This window comes from Mycetomoellerius zeteki, unplaced genomic scaffold (genome assembly GCF_001594055.1).
Source record: "Mycetomoellerius zeteki isolate Tzet28-1 unplaced genomic scaffold, Tzet1.0 scaffold122, whole genome shotgun sequence".
Lineage (NCBI taxonomy): Eukaryota > Metazoa > Arthropoda > Insecta > Hymenoptera > Formicidae > Mycetomoellerius > Mycetomoellerius zeteki.
In genome coordinates, this window is record NW_017256147.1 from 2,505,761 (window position 1) to 2,527,550 (window position 21,790).

At 32.2% G+C, this 21,790-nt stretch overlaps 1 protein-coding gene across 1 annotated transcript in view; it reads right to left on the reverse strand.

Annotated features, from left to right (window-relative positions):
- Positions 1 to 21,790, reverse strand: part of Best2 (bestrophin family protein) — a 49,677-nt gene that overhangs the window by 19,950 nt on the left and 7,937 nt on the right. Inside the window, 2 exon segments of the mRNA XM_018461412.1 lie at positions 2,162 to 2,333; positions 4,953 to 5,063. Of these exon segments, the coding sequence (XP_018316914.1) occupies positions 2,162 to 2,333; positions 4,953 to 5,063 (283 nt within the window).

The following is a 21,790-nucleotide window of genomic DNA, read 5'->3' on the forward strand; positions in this document are numbered from 1 at the left end:
AAGAGAGTAATTTTAAATATCGTTAATATGTCTCAAACACGCCTAATGCAATTTTGATCTCTTTAAAATTTCTATCCAAGTAATTTTAATGAAAACTTGATCGTTTAAAATTATAATTCTCAGGAGACTATTTTAACCCTTCTAGACACACTGAATCTTTTTTAAGGCAAAATTTCGCTGTAAAATTTTTTGGCATAAATTTCAATTTTTATTAAATAAAGATTTTAACATTTAAGTTAAATAACCATTTGACAATGTAGCAGAGATGTTGAAAAGTAATCTTGAATTTTTCTAGATTTTTTGAAAACCTAGACATAGTAAAAAAATTTGAGCTGAACAAAAAAGAGTGCCTACGAAATAACTAAAAATATATGTGTCTACGAAAAGTTAATTATATATTTGATGCAAATGTACCTATATTTTTTGCTTTATGTAAAGACTTTACTTATTGTACAAATTGAGTATTTTACTTCCTATAAAGTTAGGTTTACGGAATTTTTGATTCTCTTTTGATATCTTAAAATTTTAGGCATGTCTCAAAGTTGTTCATCCGGGGTCCAAATTTCTCTATAAAATTGGGCATAGTCCTTTATTGATGAAGTCGAAATTGTTATCATATTGCAAATTAAAAGACCACAATGAATTCGTGAATCATCGACTGAAGAAGCGCGTGTTGCTGTACATAAACGCGATAATGCTTCTCGCGTGAAGATGATGGAATGACAGTCAGAAGATAGACAAGTGGAATTTACAAGCAGTAAAATTTATGCGGTAGCACAGGTGCTTGTATCTCTCACTGATATTGCAACGTGAGTAATAATAAACGTCAGAAAATCATGAAATTAATCCAACATTCTTTCATGCTCTGCATAACGCGACACTTTGGCTAGCTTCGGATTTAAAAATCTATAACGATATTTTCAACAGAAATAACAGTACGCATGGCGAGGGGGACGTCGTGCAATCAAACCACTTTTTCTCGAAACTTTCTCGAAAATCGTTGCATTCTGGACGCGCGTTCTATGCGGTTTAATACATGAAATTAGTGCTGATCTAAATGAGTAAGGCGAAGAGGGCGATTGCATATAAGGAAACGATTAAATCATTTAGCGGCGATTGATCAATTTGTGCTCTATTAGTATAATGCTAACAGCAATTGAAGATTGCAAGTCGCGTGTAGCACGAATGTAGCACTCGATGACCGATGGACATATATTTTATTAGAAATCGATTGAAGTAATTTAGTAATAGATCAGTATGTATTGAAGAAGAATATATGTGTGCATGTGTGAGGTGTGCATGACGTGCGCGCGTAGGTTCATCCTTTTTTTTCGCCACGGTACATTGCACTTTCACTCCGACACTGAGTCATTGACCAGAGGTGGAAGCTTGCACCGAACTAGCCTTTGTTGTCGAAATTGAAGCTTTACGTCTCATACAATAATTAGACAGTATTCTCTTAGAAAATTTAAGTATTAGTGATTAGATTGTAATGATGATTGCTTCTAATAGAGGAAATATTGAAGATGGCATATACGTATATTTTAGCATATCTAATAAAGACAATTATATCTAAATTGTGCAAATGGTTGCGTTTTGATTTAAAGAAGAATAAATTAACTTTTATCGCTGAACAAGTCTTACATGCTTATCACAAGTGAACTAATTATAAATACAAATGGAATATTTATTTATGCCAAGGTCTTGGCAAATAATACACCAATTTCCGTTCTTTTATATTAGTTGTGTGAAAGAATGAAAAGACAAATTTGCTATCTGTTGTAAAATTATAGGATCGTCCCTCACATTTTTTTAGCTTCTGGGCGTGGTATGACTGGATTGGCACCTACTTAGGTTAACGACACCAAAACGTGTCATGGCAATTCATTAACGTAATGAGACCAAACGTAACACGAGCGACTATCCGAAGCAAGGTTGCATCTATTAACGCGAGTCTTCTCAGAAAAAAAAACTATTATTTCGCGTTTAAAAAGTTGCTTTAAGTTTTTTTTACTCTAAAATGGTTTTGTTTTTCGCACAATACTTTTACGAATGAAAACAGCGATATCCTTCTAAGAAGAACGCTTTGTTGCCATTGCATTTTTAATCGTGTTTGAAACCAACAAAGGAAACCTCTTCTCGATGGGCAGGTTCTACTTACGTTTCCAGGAATGGCGGCGCTGATGAAGAGGGCCAGATTATCCGGCCAGGGTAAAAGCTTGTACTGCTCCCACCATCTCTTCACAACAAGGCTTACGTAAAATCCCAGGACGAATGACATAGGTATAGATTCGCTGGAGTTGCCGAAGTAGTAACGAATTTTTTCGAAAATTCTGTAGAACAGATAAATATACTTTTCAATATAACAATAAACAATCCCTTATTTAAATTTTATTTGCTACTCTTCTTTATGTTAAAACAAAATATCTTTATGTACATTTCAGCCATATTATATTATTATACTATTGTGCTGTTATAATTAATAAATTAAAGAAGAATAAAAGTATAAAAAAATATGTTTGGTGAGGGATTACAGAAGACTAATTTATTTAAGATATTAGGATGATATTCAAATATCGTTAAAGTTTATTATAGATTAAATAAAATTTTATGTATAAATTCGCGTATAAGCGAATTAGAGCGAGGTTCAGATGCGTCACTCGCACACATTCGTAGACGACTCAGCCTTACACCCTGATAAATTAATATTAAAAAATGCTAATTTCTATTTTGTTTTCGCGATTAATCGCAAGCGAAAGCAAATCGGCTTTATCGAAAGCATTTTCCATCCTTTCTGAATTCCTTATTCGCTTCGCTCGTCAATATCGGTTATTGCCTTGCAACGGGTCATTTTAAGAAGAGCGTAATCATCGCGCATAAAAGTAGCCGTCTTTATTTTTACGACTTCACACATCAATTCTGAACGATTAGCACGATTCCAGGATGCTTCAGTAAGTAGGTTTATGTTGGAATTTCCGCGAATAACTGGCATTCGCACTCTTGAAGTAATATTGACTTACCGTTACTTGAACGTACAATATCATGGCCATAAGGAACTGATATTGATATCATGTATAATAATTCGAATAATGACACAGCAATATCAAATACTTTCTTCAAGATATGTTAAAAAAAATAATCTGATAATTTAAAAAAATATTTTTTACGATGGTATATCAAGACACGAAGGGGTATTTCACAGTCTAAAAAAAGTAGCAGATTTTCAGATAACTCTGAGGACAAAAGAAATCTTAACGAAGGATAATTAATCTTACCGCGTACAGTCCGCTTAGTCCTATTCAATAATACTAAATCGCTTATTTCATTCTTTAGCCTGGATCCTAAACCTGCCTTAAGCCATCTTTACAGTTCTAAATTTAGCGCGGACGAATCGAAGCGATTTAAAAGAGAAATTTTTTTTTTACATCCTTGCGCTTTCTTCTGGCACTTCTTTATCCCCCTTTTTCAGCCCCACATAAATAACAGGTTATGTTTTTAAGTCCTTTTTTAATGTCAGACACGAATTCCTGTTAAACACGTTTCATGTATCTCTTGTATAAGATGTACCAAAAGAATCCTTTTAGAAATCGTACATTGTAAATAATTAGTGATTTTAATTGCATTAATGTTTAAATGATTTAAGTAAATCTTAGAGGAAACTGTTACATCTGTTTAGATATATATTTTTTAAATTACAAATTTATTAAGTAATAATAACATCACCTCTATACAATCGAAATCTTTTAAGCTTATATTACGTATTACTATTTAAATATGTGTCGTAATTATATTTGCAGTTAAAGAGTCATTTGCATTTACTGTAGATGTCCATTAATTATCCTTGAGTACGAGTCACCCGCAGCGATTGTCTAATTATTTTGTAGTAAAAATATATTTTACACACTGAAAATAAATTTGCAGATTTTAAATAAATATTTACTCCAATAGTATTAACGAAATATTTATTTATAAATAAATATTTATTCAAAATAAGATAGTTATGTTTAAATCGAATAAATATATTTTCACATTTAGTAAATAATTCGTTAGTACTATTGGAGTAAATATTTATTTAAAATCTGCAATGTTTTTCTGTGCATATATTACCAAAGATAGAATACCTCGATTAATTTTACAGACAATGTGATGAACAGATTACGAAAGTAGTATACAAATAATGAATACTTAAGAACTCGAGGAGTAATTTTACACTTTTAATATTATTAAAATTTAATACATATTTTATATTTGTAGATTGCTATTTACTGATAAATGCGATAACCTTTTCCGATCGAATCGATCGGAATATGACAAAGGTAAACGAAGGAAAGGTTACCAAATGTGCGTGACAAATATAACAATAAAAATTAAGAAAAGGAAGGTATTATAAATTTTTTGATATTAACCGATACGCATTGCCGTGATCAAAATGTTGGAACCTTCGGATTTGTTGGCGGGCCAAGGTTGATATTGTACGGGTTTATCTACGTCCATAAAATACAGTTATAGCAGGTACGCTCACGCACCAGCTAGCCGATCGTTGAATTTGGCGTTATTCATGATAAGAAACGAATAAACAACGAAAAGTGCAGGATTAAATCGCTGTTCCCCTTGCAAGAGACAAACATTGTCTGCTTAAATTATTTATATATACATTGAACACATTTCCTACCCCGCATCGCCTTGAGTTTAATCCGCTAAACCCATATTATGCTTCCTACGTTTCCTCCAAGGCGATTGTATAGAATTAAATTACGGCCGGGAATAATTGTCATCGAATACGAAAAAAAAAATTTAATGAAAAGATGTGCTTCGTCGCTCTAATATTAACGAGGATGCATTTTACTTCGAAACGTTTCTTTTCCTGTTTGAAGTTTCCTTAGCCGCCTGCGCCCTCATAAAGAATGGAATTTATGGGAATTAGTTAGTTCCAGGAATATTCGTGTACTCACTGCCGCTGATGCTCATTAAGCACGTATCGGTATGTAAAATTGATGAGGTAGTAGAAGAACAGGTACGCCAATAGTTCCCGCCAGATAAGCTTGTAAACAGAGCCACGCCATCTGCAAAAACAAAGGATTTACTCTTAAATTAATTATATAAACAAATATAAGGGTTATAGCACTCAAAATGCATAAGTATATAGCATTGCATAGCATAGCGTAGCACAAAACCGTCTATAGACCAATAAGCATCCAACGTAAAGTCGTCATATCGATTTATATATAAGATAACAATAATATAAGATAACAATAATTTTTACTTCACTGTGAAAATCTACTATTCGATTTGAGCAAAGTCTTTAATTTCTTTAAAAGCTAATTTCATGATATTCATATGAATGATAATTTGCACAAAATTGTATCATATATTATAATATAATATAATAGCATATTACGTCTTTGAAAAAAATAGTTTTATTTCTTCACATATCTCTTTATTACGTTATAATAAATTATCACAATCCACAAACGTTATAAAAAAAAGACATAAAGCAGTTGTGTTCACCGAAACTTATGTATCAGGTGTTTCGTATAAAGAATGAGTTAGCGGTAAATATTTGTGATACACTTTGCTTAATAAATCACAGTAACGATGTAAGAATTTGTCATTCTCGAGGCACAAAAATGGGCGAAATCCATCTCTCATTTCAAGTACGGTCCTGATTGTGTGAATGAATTTCGAAGTATCGGTTATCGTGTATGCTCTTTTCTCTTTTCAAATATCTTTTTGAATTTAAAAGATTGGGAAATATCAGCACTTCTTCAATACCACAATGTTAGTCCCTACACTACACACATGATCGCTCGCTTAAGAAGTATTGTAATAATTTATTTTAATTTCAAAGTATCATGGATATTAATAAATCGATGATGCGTTGCCTCACGTGACAGATGTACACAAAACAAGTTTTGTATGAAAGAAGGAAGAACTTTATAGATAAATTATTTCACAATTTCGCTTTCAATGAGTGCCACTTCGCATCAATAGGATCAGTACGAGCGTACAATCGATAATAGCTAGATCATTCTACAAAATCGTAAACGGTATGTGTGCTTTGAAACCGGCTAGGGAATTAGTGAAAAGTGTGTCACGGCTAAATCGATTTTATGAGTTTCGAAGATACGCTCCTCACGCGTAATATTCCCCGATCGTGAATTTACTTTTGTAATAAAATCAGATATCGATCGATCGTTAATAGGAAATACGACGTAATAGGAAATCAGAAGTGATCTGATTTGTTCTATAATTTTACTTTTTGCATTTTATATATCTCTTCAAATATAAACTCACACGTGGAAATAATCAAACAAACGAAGAATTATCTTAAAATGACATTTAAAAATGCAATTTATTATCCGACTTCAGAAACAATGACTTTAAATGCAAAATGAATACCCTCCAACGTATCCAACGGATGCAGTGCAAATAGGGTCAGAGTGAAAAGTAGTTTATGTTATAAAGTGGATATGTCAACCATTGTTTGATAATAGAGCTATGAATGTATGTCATTTGTTTCCATTCAAATAGAAGATGAACGATTCATTTATTCGAATTTGACATCCTGATTTACGATAAGATTTTATGTCATAAGTTATGTTAATATTATGAAATTATATTTTGCCGACATTTATGTGATAATACGAATAAAACGTTTAGATACATTCCAAATACAACATTCAAAATAAGATGTTCGAGTTTTCATTGCGTGTTTAACAAATAATGCACACATGTCAAACTGATAAATTACAAAACCAGAATATTTCCTTGAAATATAAAATAAGAAATAATCAATATAAATTAAGAAATAATCAATAAATATCACGTTTGTCCAGAGGGAGAAAGAGATATGAAAAATTTGTACCGGACATCCGCCGCATTCAAAGAGTAGCTAACTTTCAGGGTTCACCGAAAGTGTTCACAAGACCGTAACGGTACCAGGTGATTATTGTATACAATAAATTCACTCATTGCTGACAAAGATGAAAATTTCGAGAGTAAGTGAGGTGACGCGTAAGGTAAAATAATAAATTGTGTGCATTAGTCGTTTAAATCAAAAGAATTCTTCTGACGCGATCTCAGTGATTGTATTCCAATCACTGGAATTGCATAAACAAGATTATTTCCTTTCGATAGTCTTTTCTGCTCATCAGCCAGTAATTACAGCAAGGCGCCGTTGTCAGCCATATTTTTTTGACGCGTAGTACACACACTAATCAACAATCATGATCACAAGATTGTAAATTGCAATTTTACAAAAATAACTATAAAATTAACACACATACTTACATGGGATATAATTATGCGCTTTTAAACACCGATTAAGCTGTTTGCTTATAGCAAACACTCGCCGTCAATTTTCATTGGACAACTTAACCGAACTATTACGTGAAAATAGACATGAAAATGTTTCTTATTAAATGTTAACAATAAACGTTTTTAAATGCTTTCGCAGAATAAACTTATATAAAATGCATGTAAATTCTCGATTAACTCACAGGTTATAATTATAAATGCTATTTTGTTCTTACTTGTCATCTTTTATAAACGTTTGCTACTTTGTTATCATATTAAGTCATATAACACTTTACTAATAATTATTGAACTTTTTGAAGATTTTCTTTTTATACTGATTCTTTAATAAAGAGACATCCTTTCAGAGAAACATTATGCATTATTCAATCAACTCTAATAGTAAAAAGATTAAAAATATAGAAATTAAAGTTTTTTACACATTTAAACGTTAGTAAAACGCGTTGGTAAATTTTTTTACAGTACAAATTCATAAATTTTTTAAATCAAATACACTTTTTTTTAAATTTAGCTTATATATAAAATTAAAATTAAATTGCTTTCATGAGGACATACAGTAAGTATAACCTGCTTCAAAGAATATATTGATTATACATACATTAATATGTAGCGGTTTCATAATTCGATGAGTCATGAAACCGCGAAGTGTTATTTTTGTATAATGATAAAATACTTCCAGAGAACATATTGCAGTTCAATTTTTAAATATAGCTATAAAACAAAGTCTCAGTAGAGGTATACCAATATCTCACATACTTTTCAAATTAATTTCGTTGAATTTCGACATATTTAAAACACATTCCGAAACCATCATAAACAAAAATTCAAACATTTATAATTTTGAGTTGAACTTTGACATTGAATTTTTTCAGTGATATTTTTCAGTTATATTATATTGTGTGAGATATGCGTGAGATTCTATCTATTAGCAAAAAAGATACAAGAATTGCGTCAATCGTTTTTAATCTCATGAGTAAAAACATAATGAGGCATCTGTAACGACATGTTGAATAACAACAGAAAAGCATTTAATTATTTCATTATTTGTGTGTCAGTGGGTCATGGTAGGAGGCAATGTCCCGCGTTTTTCATATATATACGGCGACACGCCCGCGAATTCCTCCACCTGTCCCATGCCTGCGTATACGCACATGAAAACGTAAGAGCCATTACATCGGCGTGACTGTGATCGGGAGAAGCCATTGTCATATTGTTAATTGATCCACGAGAGGCTTGTTCGCTGACCTTTGTCTTTGAGTTTATGATCTCTTGTTAGGTATAATAACACAAAGTTGTTGAAATATTCAATTGTATAAAAAATTATTTAATAATTACAAATACACGTATATTTAATTATATGTTTTGAGATTAGAATTCATATACACACATTCGATTCTAACCTCAGAATTCTGATGCTTCTAAGAAATAATCTGATTATATTAAAACTCAATTTTAGAAGGTTTTTATTGGTATTATTGAGTTTGAATGTGTTATTGAACCTAAAAATGTTATTGAATTTCAAAAGGCTAACAACTTTTAATGAAGAAGGATCAGTCACAAAACTTATAATCAAAGTTTGAAAGTCAGTTTAGAATTAAGTACTGATTGCTTGCGTAGCACACACGCACAAAAATGAGCTTCAAATAAAGCCGAACTGAAAACTTAGTGTCACTTCGCAATTATAGAAAATTCCCTAAAATCTTTTTTTAATTTTATAATAATCAGGTCATTTTTTTTAATTCTTTGCGTTGTATTGAATTTATTATTTTTAATTTTTTACTTCACAAATTCAAATAAAATAGAAAGCAGACGTGAGCTTTTTACAGCATATGTAGTGCAAATATTAGTAACAATTTAATATTTTAAAATATTAAAAGACAGAATTAATTAAAAAATTGGTTTAATATTTCATATGCTATAGAAATGTTTAATATTCTTACATTAAATGCGAATGCATTCAAAATCCGATGGACTGATGCATTCAAAATTCACATTCATTTATAAGATTGAGAATCGGCATCTAAAATGTTGAATTTGATGAGCCTGAACATGAGACATTTGCATATAAGATATTTCATTCTTATTCAAATAAGAGTTTAGCGAATCATTTTCGTGACATAACAAGATTATGTGTCGCTTTTTTTTCTTTTTTATTAAAACTAGTTTTCAAACGACTTCAAATAAAAAATATTCAACTATTCTGCATGACGATCCTGTTCATCCAATATAGATAGATATTCAGGATCACAAAGAAAATCAATTTTTATTAGAAAGATGCTTATTTTTTCAATGTTGAATAATAATAACTATTAGCTCTGTAAATTTATTATTTTTTCAACAATCGTTCAGTGAGAATTAAGTTCATAGTAATAAACTCTTGAGAAAAACGCATTTATTGTTCATAACTTAAATGTTTCTGGAACACGCTCGGTAAGCCTCATTTTTATTCCGCGCACTGTCGATCGTTCATTTCACTGAGCGACGTAAAAGAGCGGTGTAAAAAAAGTGCATACCGGAGCGTTCTACTGACGGATAACGCGGTCTGTCGCTCGTAAAGTATCGTGTTTTAAGACTAGTAAATTAGCGCATTCTCGATAAGACGTAGCATTTTTTATGATCGATCAGACGGCGTCTTTTCCCGATGTGGGATCGAGGAAGACGTTGACGCGGGTCGTAAAGGTTGACGCGCGAGTGAACGTCAATGACGGACACTCACGGACCCCGTGAGTGAATGGGCGAGCGTTGTGCGATGGCTGCGTGTAGCCAGCCAGATAGCGAGCGTTTATGCAAGATCGTTATAACATAACGCGCGGCAATTTAACCCGGTGCAGAAGCGTTTCCATTTTAGTCCTTTCTCCGCGCGTTTCATGGTTTCAGCGCGAAATCGGGTACGTGGATTTATGTGGCCGCTTAGATGCAACGACCAATTTCTTACTATTACAGAAGCTGCTTGGATGAATGCAATTGCATAGTTATGTCGAGTCGCTCTCCGAATGACGTTCAAAGATGTACTGATGCTGAAAGGAGTATTTTGTAATTAAATGATAACATTGCAGACAATACAACGCTCAAAGCCATTGTAAAGACGTCTGTAAAATATTTTAATCGTGTTTTCTTTTAATCGTGTAATCTTTCAAACGTGTTTCAAATAGCTTTCAGACGTGTTTCAGAGATCCAATACATGTATACATCTCAGGAGCCGAAAGTTTAGAAACATGTTATAAAAATTGACACAGTATTACTTGCTCAAATATTTATAATTATGTCTTTTTTTTTTTAAATAATTCTTCAGATCCAATAACAATTATTGGATCTAAAAGATTATTATTAGAAAATATATTGTTACGGATATTTGAATAAGTAATCTCAAAAATGTCAACTTAAAAAAAGTTTTCAAACTTTTGACCTGGAATGTAGTTCTATAAACTTCAATTGTGCAAAAAATAAATAAAAATGTAATAAATTAAAAATCAAAGGGCTACCTCGCTAATGAGCGAAGTATCATTGTTTAAAAATCTATTCAAATGTCAAAGCAAACTAAAATGTTTATTATTAAAAACAAAATAACTATATTGACATAATAGAACGAATGATATTACAAAGATCCGTAACAAACGTTTCGACCTCTATCGAGTCATTTTCAATTATAACAAATTTAAAAGTAGCATTAAAAAATAAAAATGTTCACAAAATGTTAAAGAATCGTTCAAAAACGCAGAGACAAGTTTCATTTAACGTCTCGAAAATGATATAGATCCGTGACACATATCGAGCAAAGAATTATATAGGAAATGGTTCGCTGTACTCGCTTTGGTATCACAATCGGAATGCTAAATATTACTGAAACGTGAGTCACTGACGAGATGTTTTGCAAACTAGGCAACGATAATCTAGTACGTTCTATTATGTATATAGGAATTGAGACTTTGCTGCTTCACCTATGGATGCAACTCACTTCTCAAAGACATTTTACGAGATAAAGATAAGAATTCTTCAAAGAGTATTATACTAATTGTAAGTGAATGAATATGAATAAAGAATTACGTATATGTACGTACGAATTAAGTATGTCTTATCGATGTTTTGCTAATATTGCCATTAGTATTTCCTAGTACAATACTATATGTTTATACGAACAAAATATTACGGGAAAGGATGCATTATTCAATCACTTTATTTGCTCATCGTAAGTAAAAAATTTTATATATCAATGCCTAAGTATTCGTTGAAAAAAATTGAAGATATGATATAATGTGATAATATGAAGAAAGCTACAATAGCTATAATTATTGGAGCAGTTTAATATTCCACATAATATTAAACTGCTCAATTAAGATCCTATTAATCTGCAATTGTGATCACAAGTAATAATGTAGCATTGTAGATTTGTATGAATGAAAACTATTACGCAACGTGTGGTTCATAATCGTAATTCACATCGACGTATGTCGTACTTCAGAGAGAGAGAGAGAGAGAGAGAGAGAGAGAGAGTCTACGGAAGTAGTTTATACTATCTTATTAATCATTAAGGAAAACTTCAAAGACTTCTCTTTCCTTTGCGGTATATAACATAATCGTTGCGGTTAGCATTTCCGCCACAAAAAGATTACATTTTCGATGAATAATCAATGTATATTATTAAGAAAGAACTAGATGACGAGTTTATTAAAAAGCCAGACTGGATGAGGTGGCCTTACAACGAGCTGTACTGGTAAAAGGAAAATAGGGAACCTAAGTCGTTATGGATAGTGTAAAGTAACGGTCCACCGGTCAAGGCTCGCCAAGGCCTTTTATCGCTCTTGTCGGCTAGACAACCGCGCTATGTCGCAATTTTGTTTCTTCAATTCCTACTGTGCCTGTCCTCCTCCATTTCTCCGATTCGAATTTATAGTCACGCTCGGTAACCATAATAGATCCTTTCAACGTTGGAAAAACGTTAAAAAGTATGAATTATCGTTTAAAGGCAAACGCAGAGAAGCGATTCTGTAACTTCAACTTAATACGTAAAACATTACCGTTTTACTTTTTTCCGATTGTTTCAAAATATTAGTGCTTTATATTAAATATTTTTATGTGAGTTCACAAATGCATGTTATTCTGATGACGTACTTCCTTTGTACTTCAAGATAAATGTGTGCGTTACGTGCATGCTTTGAAAGATGAGATGAGTTGAGTACAAGGTTTTGGGTGGGCTGATATATGAGAACAATGAGACGGATCGGGTGAAAGCGATTGCAAAAAGACGCTTTCGAAAATCTCTCGATAATGCATAGGCGGCGAAGTCGCGCATTGCAAAATGAAAAAAATATAACGCATTAATATCGTAAATTGTTTTGAATAACATTTTTTATTTAATGCTACATTTTTATTTTTATACTTCTTGATATATATTATTTATTAATCTTTATTATTTAATGTAGATTGAAAAAATTATTTATTTTGTAGATACAAATAAACAACATTGTTACTAAACTTTGTTATTTTTAAAAGCATTCTAATTGTATTAGATGTCTTTGAATGAAGATTTTTCTTTATTAACGTATTGCATGATATTGTCGGCATTGAAAGCTTGGCTAACTATGAGTAACGGTAATTAAGACATCTGCACAACAAGTATCCTTGCTTGCAACACGATGGATATGATCGTTAACAAATAATCGCATTCATCACTTTTTTTTTTATTAACACAAAATTATAACATAGACAATAGTTAATTTGATAAAATACGCGATCTAATTTTGTGATATAGTATTAGTATTCTTATCTCTTTTTTTATGATTACAAATAATTATATATTATATGTTAGAAATATGTATGTAATAGAATTAGAGTTTTGTTAATAACGGGTTTGCATTAACCTGAGTTAATTAATAATTTTTCAGATAATAATTTTGTAACTACTCTCACTTTATTCTGGTACCATACTCAATACACAAAAAAGTATTCAGCGTATCTTTTTTATATTTGATTATTTTTTTTATATTATTGACATTTTCGTGAGTTCAAAAGCAATTGACTGGATGAGGAAGACATTAACGGATCGTCATCCGTAAACAGAATAACTAATGTGGAGTGTCTGTTCACGTTGTCGGCTCCGTTCTAAGTTTTTAGTCGTGTCATTTAATTTCTGTGTGCCGAACAGTTCCTGCATCGCGATGCCTCTGTTCATCGAACTTAGTTTATTTATTATCGACCAATTTATCCGATCGGACCGTATTTGGAAATCGACGTAACCACTTCACAGCTGGTCAAGTCATTGCCAAGGTATGTGTGCTTCCTCAGTAGCTATCCGTGGTCATGGTCATTGTGCCCAGATACATTCGATACAGCTTCCGTGACTTGAATGCGCAAGTACTGTAGATATAGAATCAAAGAATAGTTCGTCGATGATAAAACTTATTGTGTTCGTTATGTATAATAAATCAACTTGATTAAAAAGATTAAAAAGAATTATTTTTTTTCAAATTACAAATACTGCAATTTAAAGATATAAAAGATTTATCGCTTTATTGCACGATGATTTCAAATCGCAGTGGTATAAAAATTTTATGAAATTTTTACACTATAGAATGACAATATCATTTCTTTTTCGATATGAGTAACACAATTGTTAAATTAATCTTTATTGTCATAGCTTCTGCAGTAAGCTATAAGAAGTTAGATTATTTCTTACAAAATATATTCGGAGTTTATTAGAATAATCTATCAGAAATTCTGCGATAAGTCTGTCAATTAGAAACAGACTAAGATTCCCATGATTTTTTGCTATTCACGATATTTCTGCGATTTCTTACACACATATCCTCTTAGAATTTGATATTGAAACATTGTGTCCAATGAATTGTGTTTGCTGTATCGCGTTAAAATGATAATAACTAAACCTATATTGATCTTTCTGTTGTCTTCTTTCCTTTTCGTGTCAAGCAAAAGCAGAGACTACTTATAAATACCTTCCTGCGAACGCGTCCTTCGCAAGAAACACAAAGCTTCGACAAAAAAGAAACAGAGGAAAATAAGACTACCTTCTCAGATGAATAGGACTGTCCGTGTATGGTTTGCGCCGAGGAGGAATGTTATAACTTGAGCCTCGACGGTATATTCTCTTTTTCGTCTGTCTCTCGTATCGCAACTAAGACAATACGCAACGTAGACTTCGTACGAATCGCAACACGATAGAGATTTCTTCAATCGAACTTATGCATTGCGAAGGCATCGATCCTTTTACCACGCAAGATCGATATGTTATTTATGGTACACCCGTCCCGCGTGGTAATCAAGTTGAATTCCACAGCGATCGAAGAGAGGAGTCATGTGCGAACGCAAGAAAGATTCTTGCCTCTACAGTTTATCTCCTAGTATTGTTTTCATAATACATTATGCGCGAATATCGAGAAAATTTGCTAATTGACGTCATACAATTACGTCAATATTGATTCGTAGTAAGTAAATAATTGCCAACGTATCGTCCAAACTATTTGGTATACTTGTTAAAATTTTAGGATTTTTTATTAATATGTTATAATTATTTTTATGTTTTGTATCTTATAATCTCGTACCATAACGTTTCGCTCGTCCTAGCGCTAAGACTATCGTGTCTCCTGATTATCAAATAGTACATGAGATATATATTTTGTTTAAATTGCTATAAGACGTTTTATTTTCTAACTTTCTTAAATTTCATTATATGCAAATTACACTTTATAAAAAGCAACTTTTCTGTAATGGCAGGAGAACCAGGAAGAGAAACACCGATCATTCACCCATGCGTATCGAGCTACATGCTGCAGAAACACAAAAACCCACGAATCGCAATAAACGTGAATGCAAGAGCGAAATCAAAACAGGTGTTTGAGAAGTTAAAGCTGATGTAAACATGAAATTCGTTTACGTGGGTTGAATCCGCATTTTTTTCGAACATTGCCATCAAACTTCTGTATTCTTTTTAAGATACAAATATAATTTTACTTCGATATAACTTATACGAAATTTTTAGATTATTTTTATTTCCAAGCAGAAAATTAAAACTATTAATCAATATGCATTTTTTTAACTTAACAAAATTACTTAAAGCTTATTGAATAAAATCTTAACGAATGAACAAATAATTCATAGTTAAATTTGATGTATCTACGTCTTAAATCTTTTTAATGAGAAATTACTCACGTAAGAAAGAGTAGTCACGCGTTATTATACACTGTGGAGTTAATCATGAATTATTACTTAAAATTATTGAAAGGTTCACAATAAGAATGACGTAAATCCTAATGGAATAATCAATAAAAAAAATGCATTATTCTTTGTGATTTTACCAAGAAGATGGTAATTAGTACAGTAGACGGATGTTAAAGAAAAAATAGCTGTTGATTTCGATGATTTTACCGCTTCCGTACTTCCAAGAACACGATGACTTGCTTCAAAACATCAGTAACATCAATCGAGTCACTCGATAATTGTCATGTTCCTGGGCGCGAAATTACACAATCTGTCTGTGTTACAAATTCATTGATTCACGAGAACTGCGAATTATGAGCAACATTGCCTGCGGCAAATGATACATTTTCTTTTTACACCGTTAGACGAAAGTATGTTATACACGCGCAACCTTAACATGCATTACATACATATGTTACATGTCACGTCATATATAATACCTGTTACATACTTCATAGATATTATATCATACAACATATATTCTTGAATACAGAGATTTCTATACTTGCAGCATTTAGTTGCTGTACAGTACCAGTTAAAAGTATTGCATCAAATATGAAAGTTCCATAAAAAAAGACGTGCGTCAATATTATCAAATTTTATTTTGACACTGTTATTTTATGCTTTAATAGGAATTTTATACTTTAAGATAAAAAAATAAATAATCTTATGATTTAAAAATATAATTTTTACAATAAAGTTGGTGATGAGAGTACGACTCGATAATTTATGAGCAAAGATTCATATATGTATATTTGATACTTAAATTAAAACATAAATTCAGATGTTTTGTTCTTTGATAATGAGCACATGCTGCCATATACACATACTAATGCCAACTTCATATCTGATATAATCGCCCTCATTACCTAAACGTATAAATCAAGAATTAATAATCAAAGTATTATATGTATATATGGGAACAGTCTATATATATATATATATATTCACAGGGTGTTAGTTAAGTATGTTGCCATACTCAACAGAGCGATTCTTTGGTTTATTTCAAGTAAAAAAGTTCATATAAACATGTGTCCTAAACGGCTTAGTTTCCGAAATAAAAAAATTTAAACATGTAGTAATAATCTGTTTATTTGAAAGAAATACAGCTTGAACTAGTCAAAAACTAATCAAAAACAGAAAAACAAAAAAACAGGCTTCGGTTCTTCTAATGAAATAAAACAATTAGATGAATTGTTGAAAATGTCCACCTTGCGCCATGATACATCCATCGAGCCTTCTTTTCAAAGATTGACGTACACGCTCAAAGATCAGAACTGAAGTCTATTTTTGATTTTATTTAATTTTTATTTTTGGCTTTGACTTTGTCACTTTGTTTACGGTTGTGCGAATGGCAACTTACGTGAAGCAAGGCATATTTCTTCAGGAAGATATCTCCAACGCAATTTACCGTTTCGTCAAACATTTGCAAACATTCACCTGTATTTCGAAAACTAAGCCGTTTAGGACACATGTTTATATGAACTTTTTTACTTGAAATAAACCAAAGAATCGCTCTGTTGAGTATGGCAACATACTTAACTAACACTCTGTATATATATATACAGAGTGTTAGTTAAGTATGTTGCCATACTCAACAGAGCGATTCTTTGGTTTATTTCAAGTAAAAAAGTTCATATAAACATGTGTCCTAAACGGCTTAGTTTCCGAAATAAAAAAATTTAAACATGTAGTAATAATCTGTTTATTTGAAAGAAATACAGCTTGAACTAGTCAAAAACTAATCAAAAACAGAAAAACAAAAAAACAGGCTTCGGTTCTTCTAATGAAATAAAACAATTAGATGAATTGTTGAAAATGTCCACCTTGCGCCATGATACATCCATCGAGCCTTCTTTTCAAAGATTGACGTACACGCTCAAAGATCAGAACTGAAGTCTATTTTTGATTTTATTTGATTTTTATTTTTGGCTTTGACTTTGTCACTTTGTTTACGGTTGTGCGAATGGTAACTCACGTGAAGCAAGGCATATTTCTTCAGGAAGATATCTCCAACGCAATTTACCGTTTCGTCAAACATTTGCAAACATTCACCTGTATTTCGAAAACTAAGCCGTTTAGGGCATATGTTTATATGGACTTTTTTACTTGAAATAAACCAAAGAATCGCTCTGTTGAGTATGGCAACATACTTAACTAACACTCTGTATATATATATACAGGGTGTTTCCAAATTAAATCGCAAAACTTCGGGAGCGTGTAGAGGAGTAAAAAACTAAGAAAAAAAGTCCTATAGACATATGCTCGTTTTTGCTCCGTTTCAGAGAAATCGAAAAAAAATGTTTTTTTTACCTGCAAGATTAAATGGGGACCGTTTTCTAAATTTCTTGGAGAATGAATTTTCTGACTATTTAGAAAACATCCCATTACAACAACGTACTGAAATGTGGTTTCAATTAGATGGATGCCCTGCTCATTACAGCAGAGTCGCTAGAACCTGGTTAGATAGAAAATTCCCACAACGATGGATTGGACGTGGAGGAGCAGTACATTGGGCAACTCGTTCGCCCGACTTAACGCCATTAGATTTCTATGCATGGGGTACTCTGAAGCAAGAAGTTTATTCTTCGCCTATTCAATCAGAGCAACATTTGAGAAATCGTATCGTAGCTGCAGCGAACAGAATATCGCAAGAACAGTGCCTGGCTGCTACAAGAGCCGTGTTTGACAGATGCAATGCTTGTATTGCTGCAAGAGGTGCACATTTCGAACAAAATCTTCATTAAAAAGTTTATAAATAAAATAATTAAAATAATAAATTAAATATATTTTTTTCTTTTTTCGTGATTTCCTGCGAAACAAAGCAAAAAGGAGCATATGTCTATAGGACTTTTTTTCTTAGTTTTTTACTCCTCTACACGCTCCCGAAGTTTTGCCATTTAATTTGGAAACACCCTGTATATATGATCAAAGGCTACTTCGAGCCTTTAATAATTTACTGGCGTTCTCTATTAGGAATAATGCAATACTTTTGACCAATACTGTATTAGCTTATGAGACTAATGCATTTAAGACCATTAATATTCCATACCACTTTCAAATTATAAGAATGCTCAAGTAAAATGTAGCGATCCGTTATTTAATGCACTTAGATTTTTTGTCCTATATGTAATCTCTCACTTCAAGCTGGAATATACTGCGCGTGCGGAAATTATAGCGGCTGTTAAGAGAATTCCAGGAGAAAAAAAAATGAGTGCATTTTTTGACCGTAGTTGATGAAAGGTGCGCCGATAAATTGTACGAAAGTCTTGACGCGATTTGCCCGCGGTACGGAAGTAGGTATACGAAACGCTCGAGTGCTACGAGCGAGAGTCAGCTTCCTCCGCGTTTACATAAGGCCAGGATGATTAACATCAATCGCGGCCGCTAATGAATTAATTACCTTGCGTGATAGACCGACACCCATCTCAGCGCTAAAAATTATACTCGAGCGTGTAGCAAGGCCGCGCCTCACTGAAGCTGTAGGAAGCGACGAACATTCGACTGTTTGGATTATTAATGAGTCAATGCTGCGTAATAATTTTATACCAATTAGTTACGAAAAATTGGCGAGACTAACGCTACATGAAAATATTTAATCGATAAGTCCACGTGCGTGAAATACGAAAAGATTATGGTTATTGGAAATTTATCTAAATCAAGTAGTATATATGTATATACTTTTACACTCAAAGAGAGAGAAAAACGTATAGTAGCACCTATACTTTTATAACCTATTTTATAGTTTTATACTGCATTTTATATTATATTTTTTTCTGAGTGTAAATGTCTGTAAATTATGTGTTATTGTTATTATTATTGAAATATTATATTATAAGAAAATAATCATATCAGCATATTCACTATTAGAATAAGTAAGAAAATAATCATTATTTGAGTTTTTCACTTTGAAATCGTTAAAAATGATTTTGGGATGACATTTACACGGCGTTAAATAAATATGCAGATTCTTTAATATCTCAAATCCATGTTATTTTCATTTGCATATCATTTTAGAACACGAAATATTAGACTTCGACGTGATGAATTGAAGTTACGAGTATGATGACAAAGTAATGTTCTTTTGCCTAAAAACACGTCTAATCAGGAAGTAGTAATCTTCATCTCCAAAAAGTATATATCAGACATATATTTATGACACCATTGGTATACAAACGTTCCACCGATAGATAAGTAGTAGATTAATTGGCAATCGAATCCAGAAATAGTAAGGCCTTTTCCCCGCTCATGAACCATGAAAATAATTAAGTATCCTGGCACAACAACTACGTTTGGAAAGCGTTATACATACCGATGAGTCTGATTGACAGTGACATAGTTACAGGCAGCCTTGTATTTTAAGCCGCGGCGAAAGAAGTGCGACGATTATGCGTGGACAGTAAATGCTGTTGCGTGTTTCTCGCATTGCGTTATCAACTCGCCAAACATACGTTCCGTTTTTCAGCGACCATCAAACATGCAGCGCAGGCACGTTTTGAAAGACATGTATAATTTAATTTATGCGAAAGCATTTATGTTACAACTTATAAATAACAAATATGAAAGAACTTCTTTGCTTATTGAGATAAAACAACAGCAAACTTGCGAATTATTTCAGAAACTTTTGCTTTAAAAGAAATCGGTAGAAATTGTTCTTATCATGGATAAAGAAATTATTCTTATCATGCTGTATATTATGATATTTGACAAATTATATATATATATTGCAAGAAAAATAAAATGTAATCTCCAATCAAAGAATTTGTTAATATAGACCTACAACCGATAAATACTATTTCATTGTTCTTACATTATATGATTTAAAATAATTAGAAGGTTTTAGTATAAGAAGTAAAATGCTGATTCGGATTTGTCCAGAAAATTACTTTTGTTAGTGACTCTAATCTTTTCAAATGCTCAGTAGTTATGTCGCAATTATAAATGGTAGCAAGAGAATTCTCACAGACATTTATAAAGTGCTAAAAGTAATTGTTGACTGATTTATGGAGTAATGTATGTTATACAACACTTAAGTTATAGTTTTAATAGGAGGATATTTTTAGAACTCTCTCACGAGTGATAGATGTATTTGCCACGGATTGCGGTTAAACTATGTCAGTGAATAAATCAAGTTGACAATTATTTATAACCTCGTCTCGTTTCTACCGATCGAAAATTTCGCGGCTCTTTCCAAACACCGCGATGGCATACTGATTGGTCAAGGGTCACTCTCCTTCTCCTTTACCTATCGGAAAGATACCATCATCAAGGCAACAAATTGTAATTGATTCTTCGCTCTAAGCAAAATAATTTCAATGCGGGCAACAAGGACGCAAGACAACAAAACATTGCATAACTAACACTGGTCACGCTTCACGGCACGATGCTCCACGTTCGCCCTGTCTTCGTCGGATCTCCGAGATTTTTCCTCGAGAACCGCTTTTCCACATTGAATTGATGCGCTAAATTGAAGGATCAGTATATGATAAAATATCTCGAAATTTGGGATATCTACATCAAGATGCATGTCAGAGAGGATATTATCGTTTCTCAATATCAGTTGGAGAAACATTGGAAAGTCATGTGCGCGATATGGCTTCACATTTTAATTAGAAATTGAGTAAAAATCAAATGCGCAACACGTCAATCAGACGATTATACGAAACGCCTGCTTCGTCGCCTCTTGCGAGATAAACGTCCCTGTGGCATGCCGTTTAACTCACGTACGGACATTTGCTGGGTTGATCAAGGACCAATGGAAATTTTCGACGAGACTTCACGGAAGAGAGAACAAGTTCCTCTGCCCTCGAATGTAACCGGACGAAGGTACTTTACAAAACGCAGATACGGAAACAGTTCTCGCCAATGGCAAATTTCAAAGCGACGTTGGAACGTCGTGAAAATACTGAATAAAATTAATTTATTAATTAGACAATAAATTAGAAACGAGATGGACGAATAAATCGACTAAGTTAGAAGAAGGGCTATGATTAAACTTAGACGTTGAAATAATATTTCTATATGTAATTTATTTTAAATACATTTACTTTAGATAACTTGTGAGATTATTATTACATCAATTTGATTGTGTTTATAAAAGTTTAAAAATAATCGGCATACAGTTATTTGAAGTAAATACATTTAAAATAAATTACATATAGATAGAATTATTATTCCATCATTTAACTTTGATTATAGTTGGCGCTTCTTTTTAGTCAAAAATAATTATTATACTTATTTTATACCTTGACGATTAAATATTGTA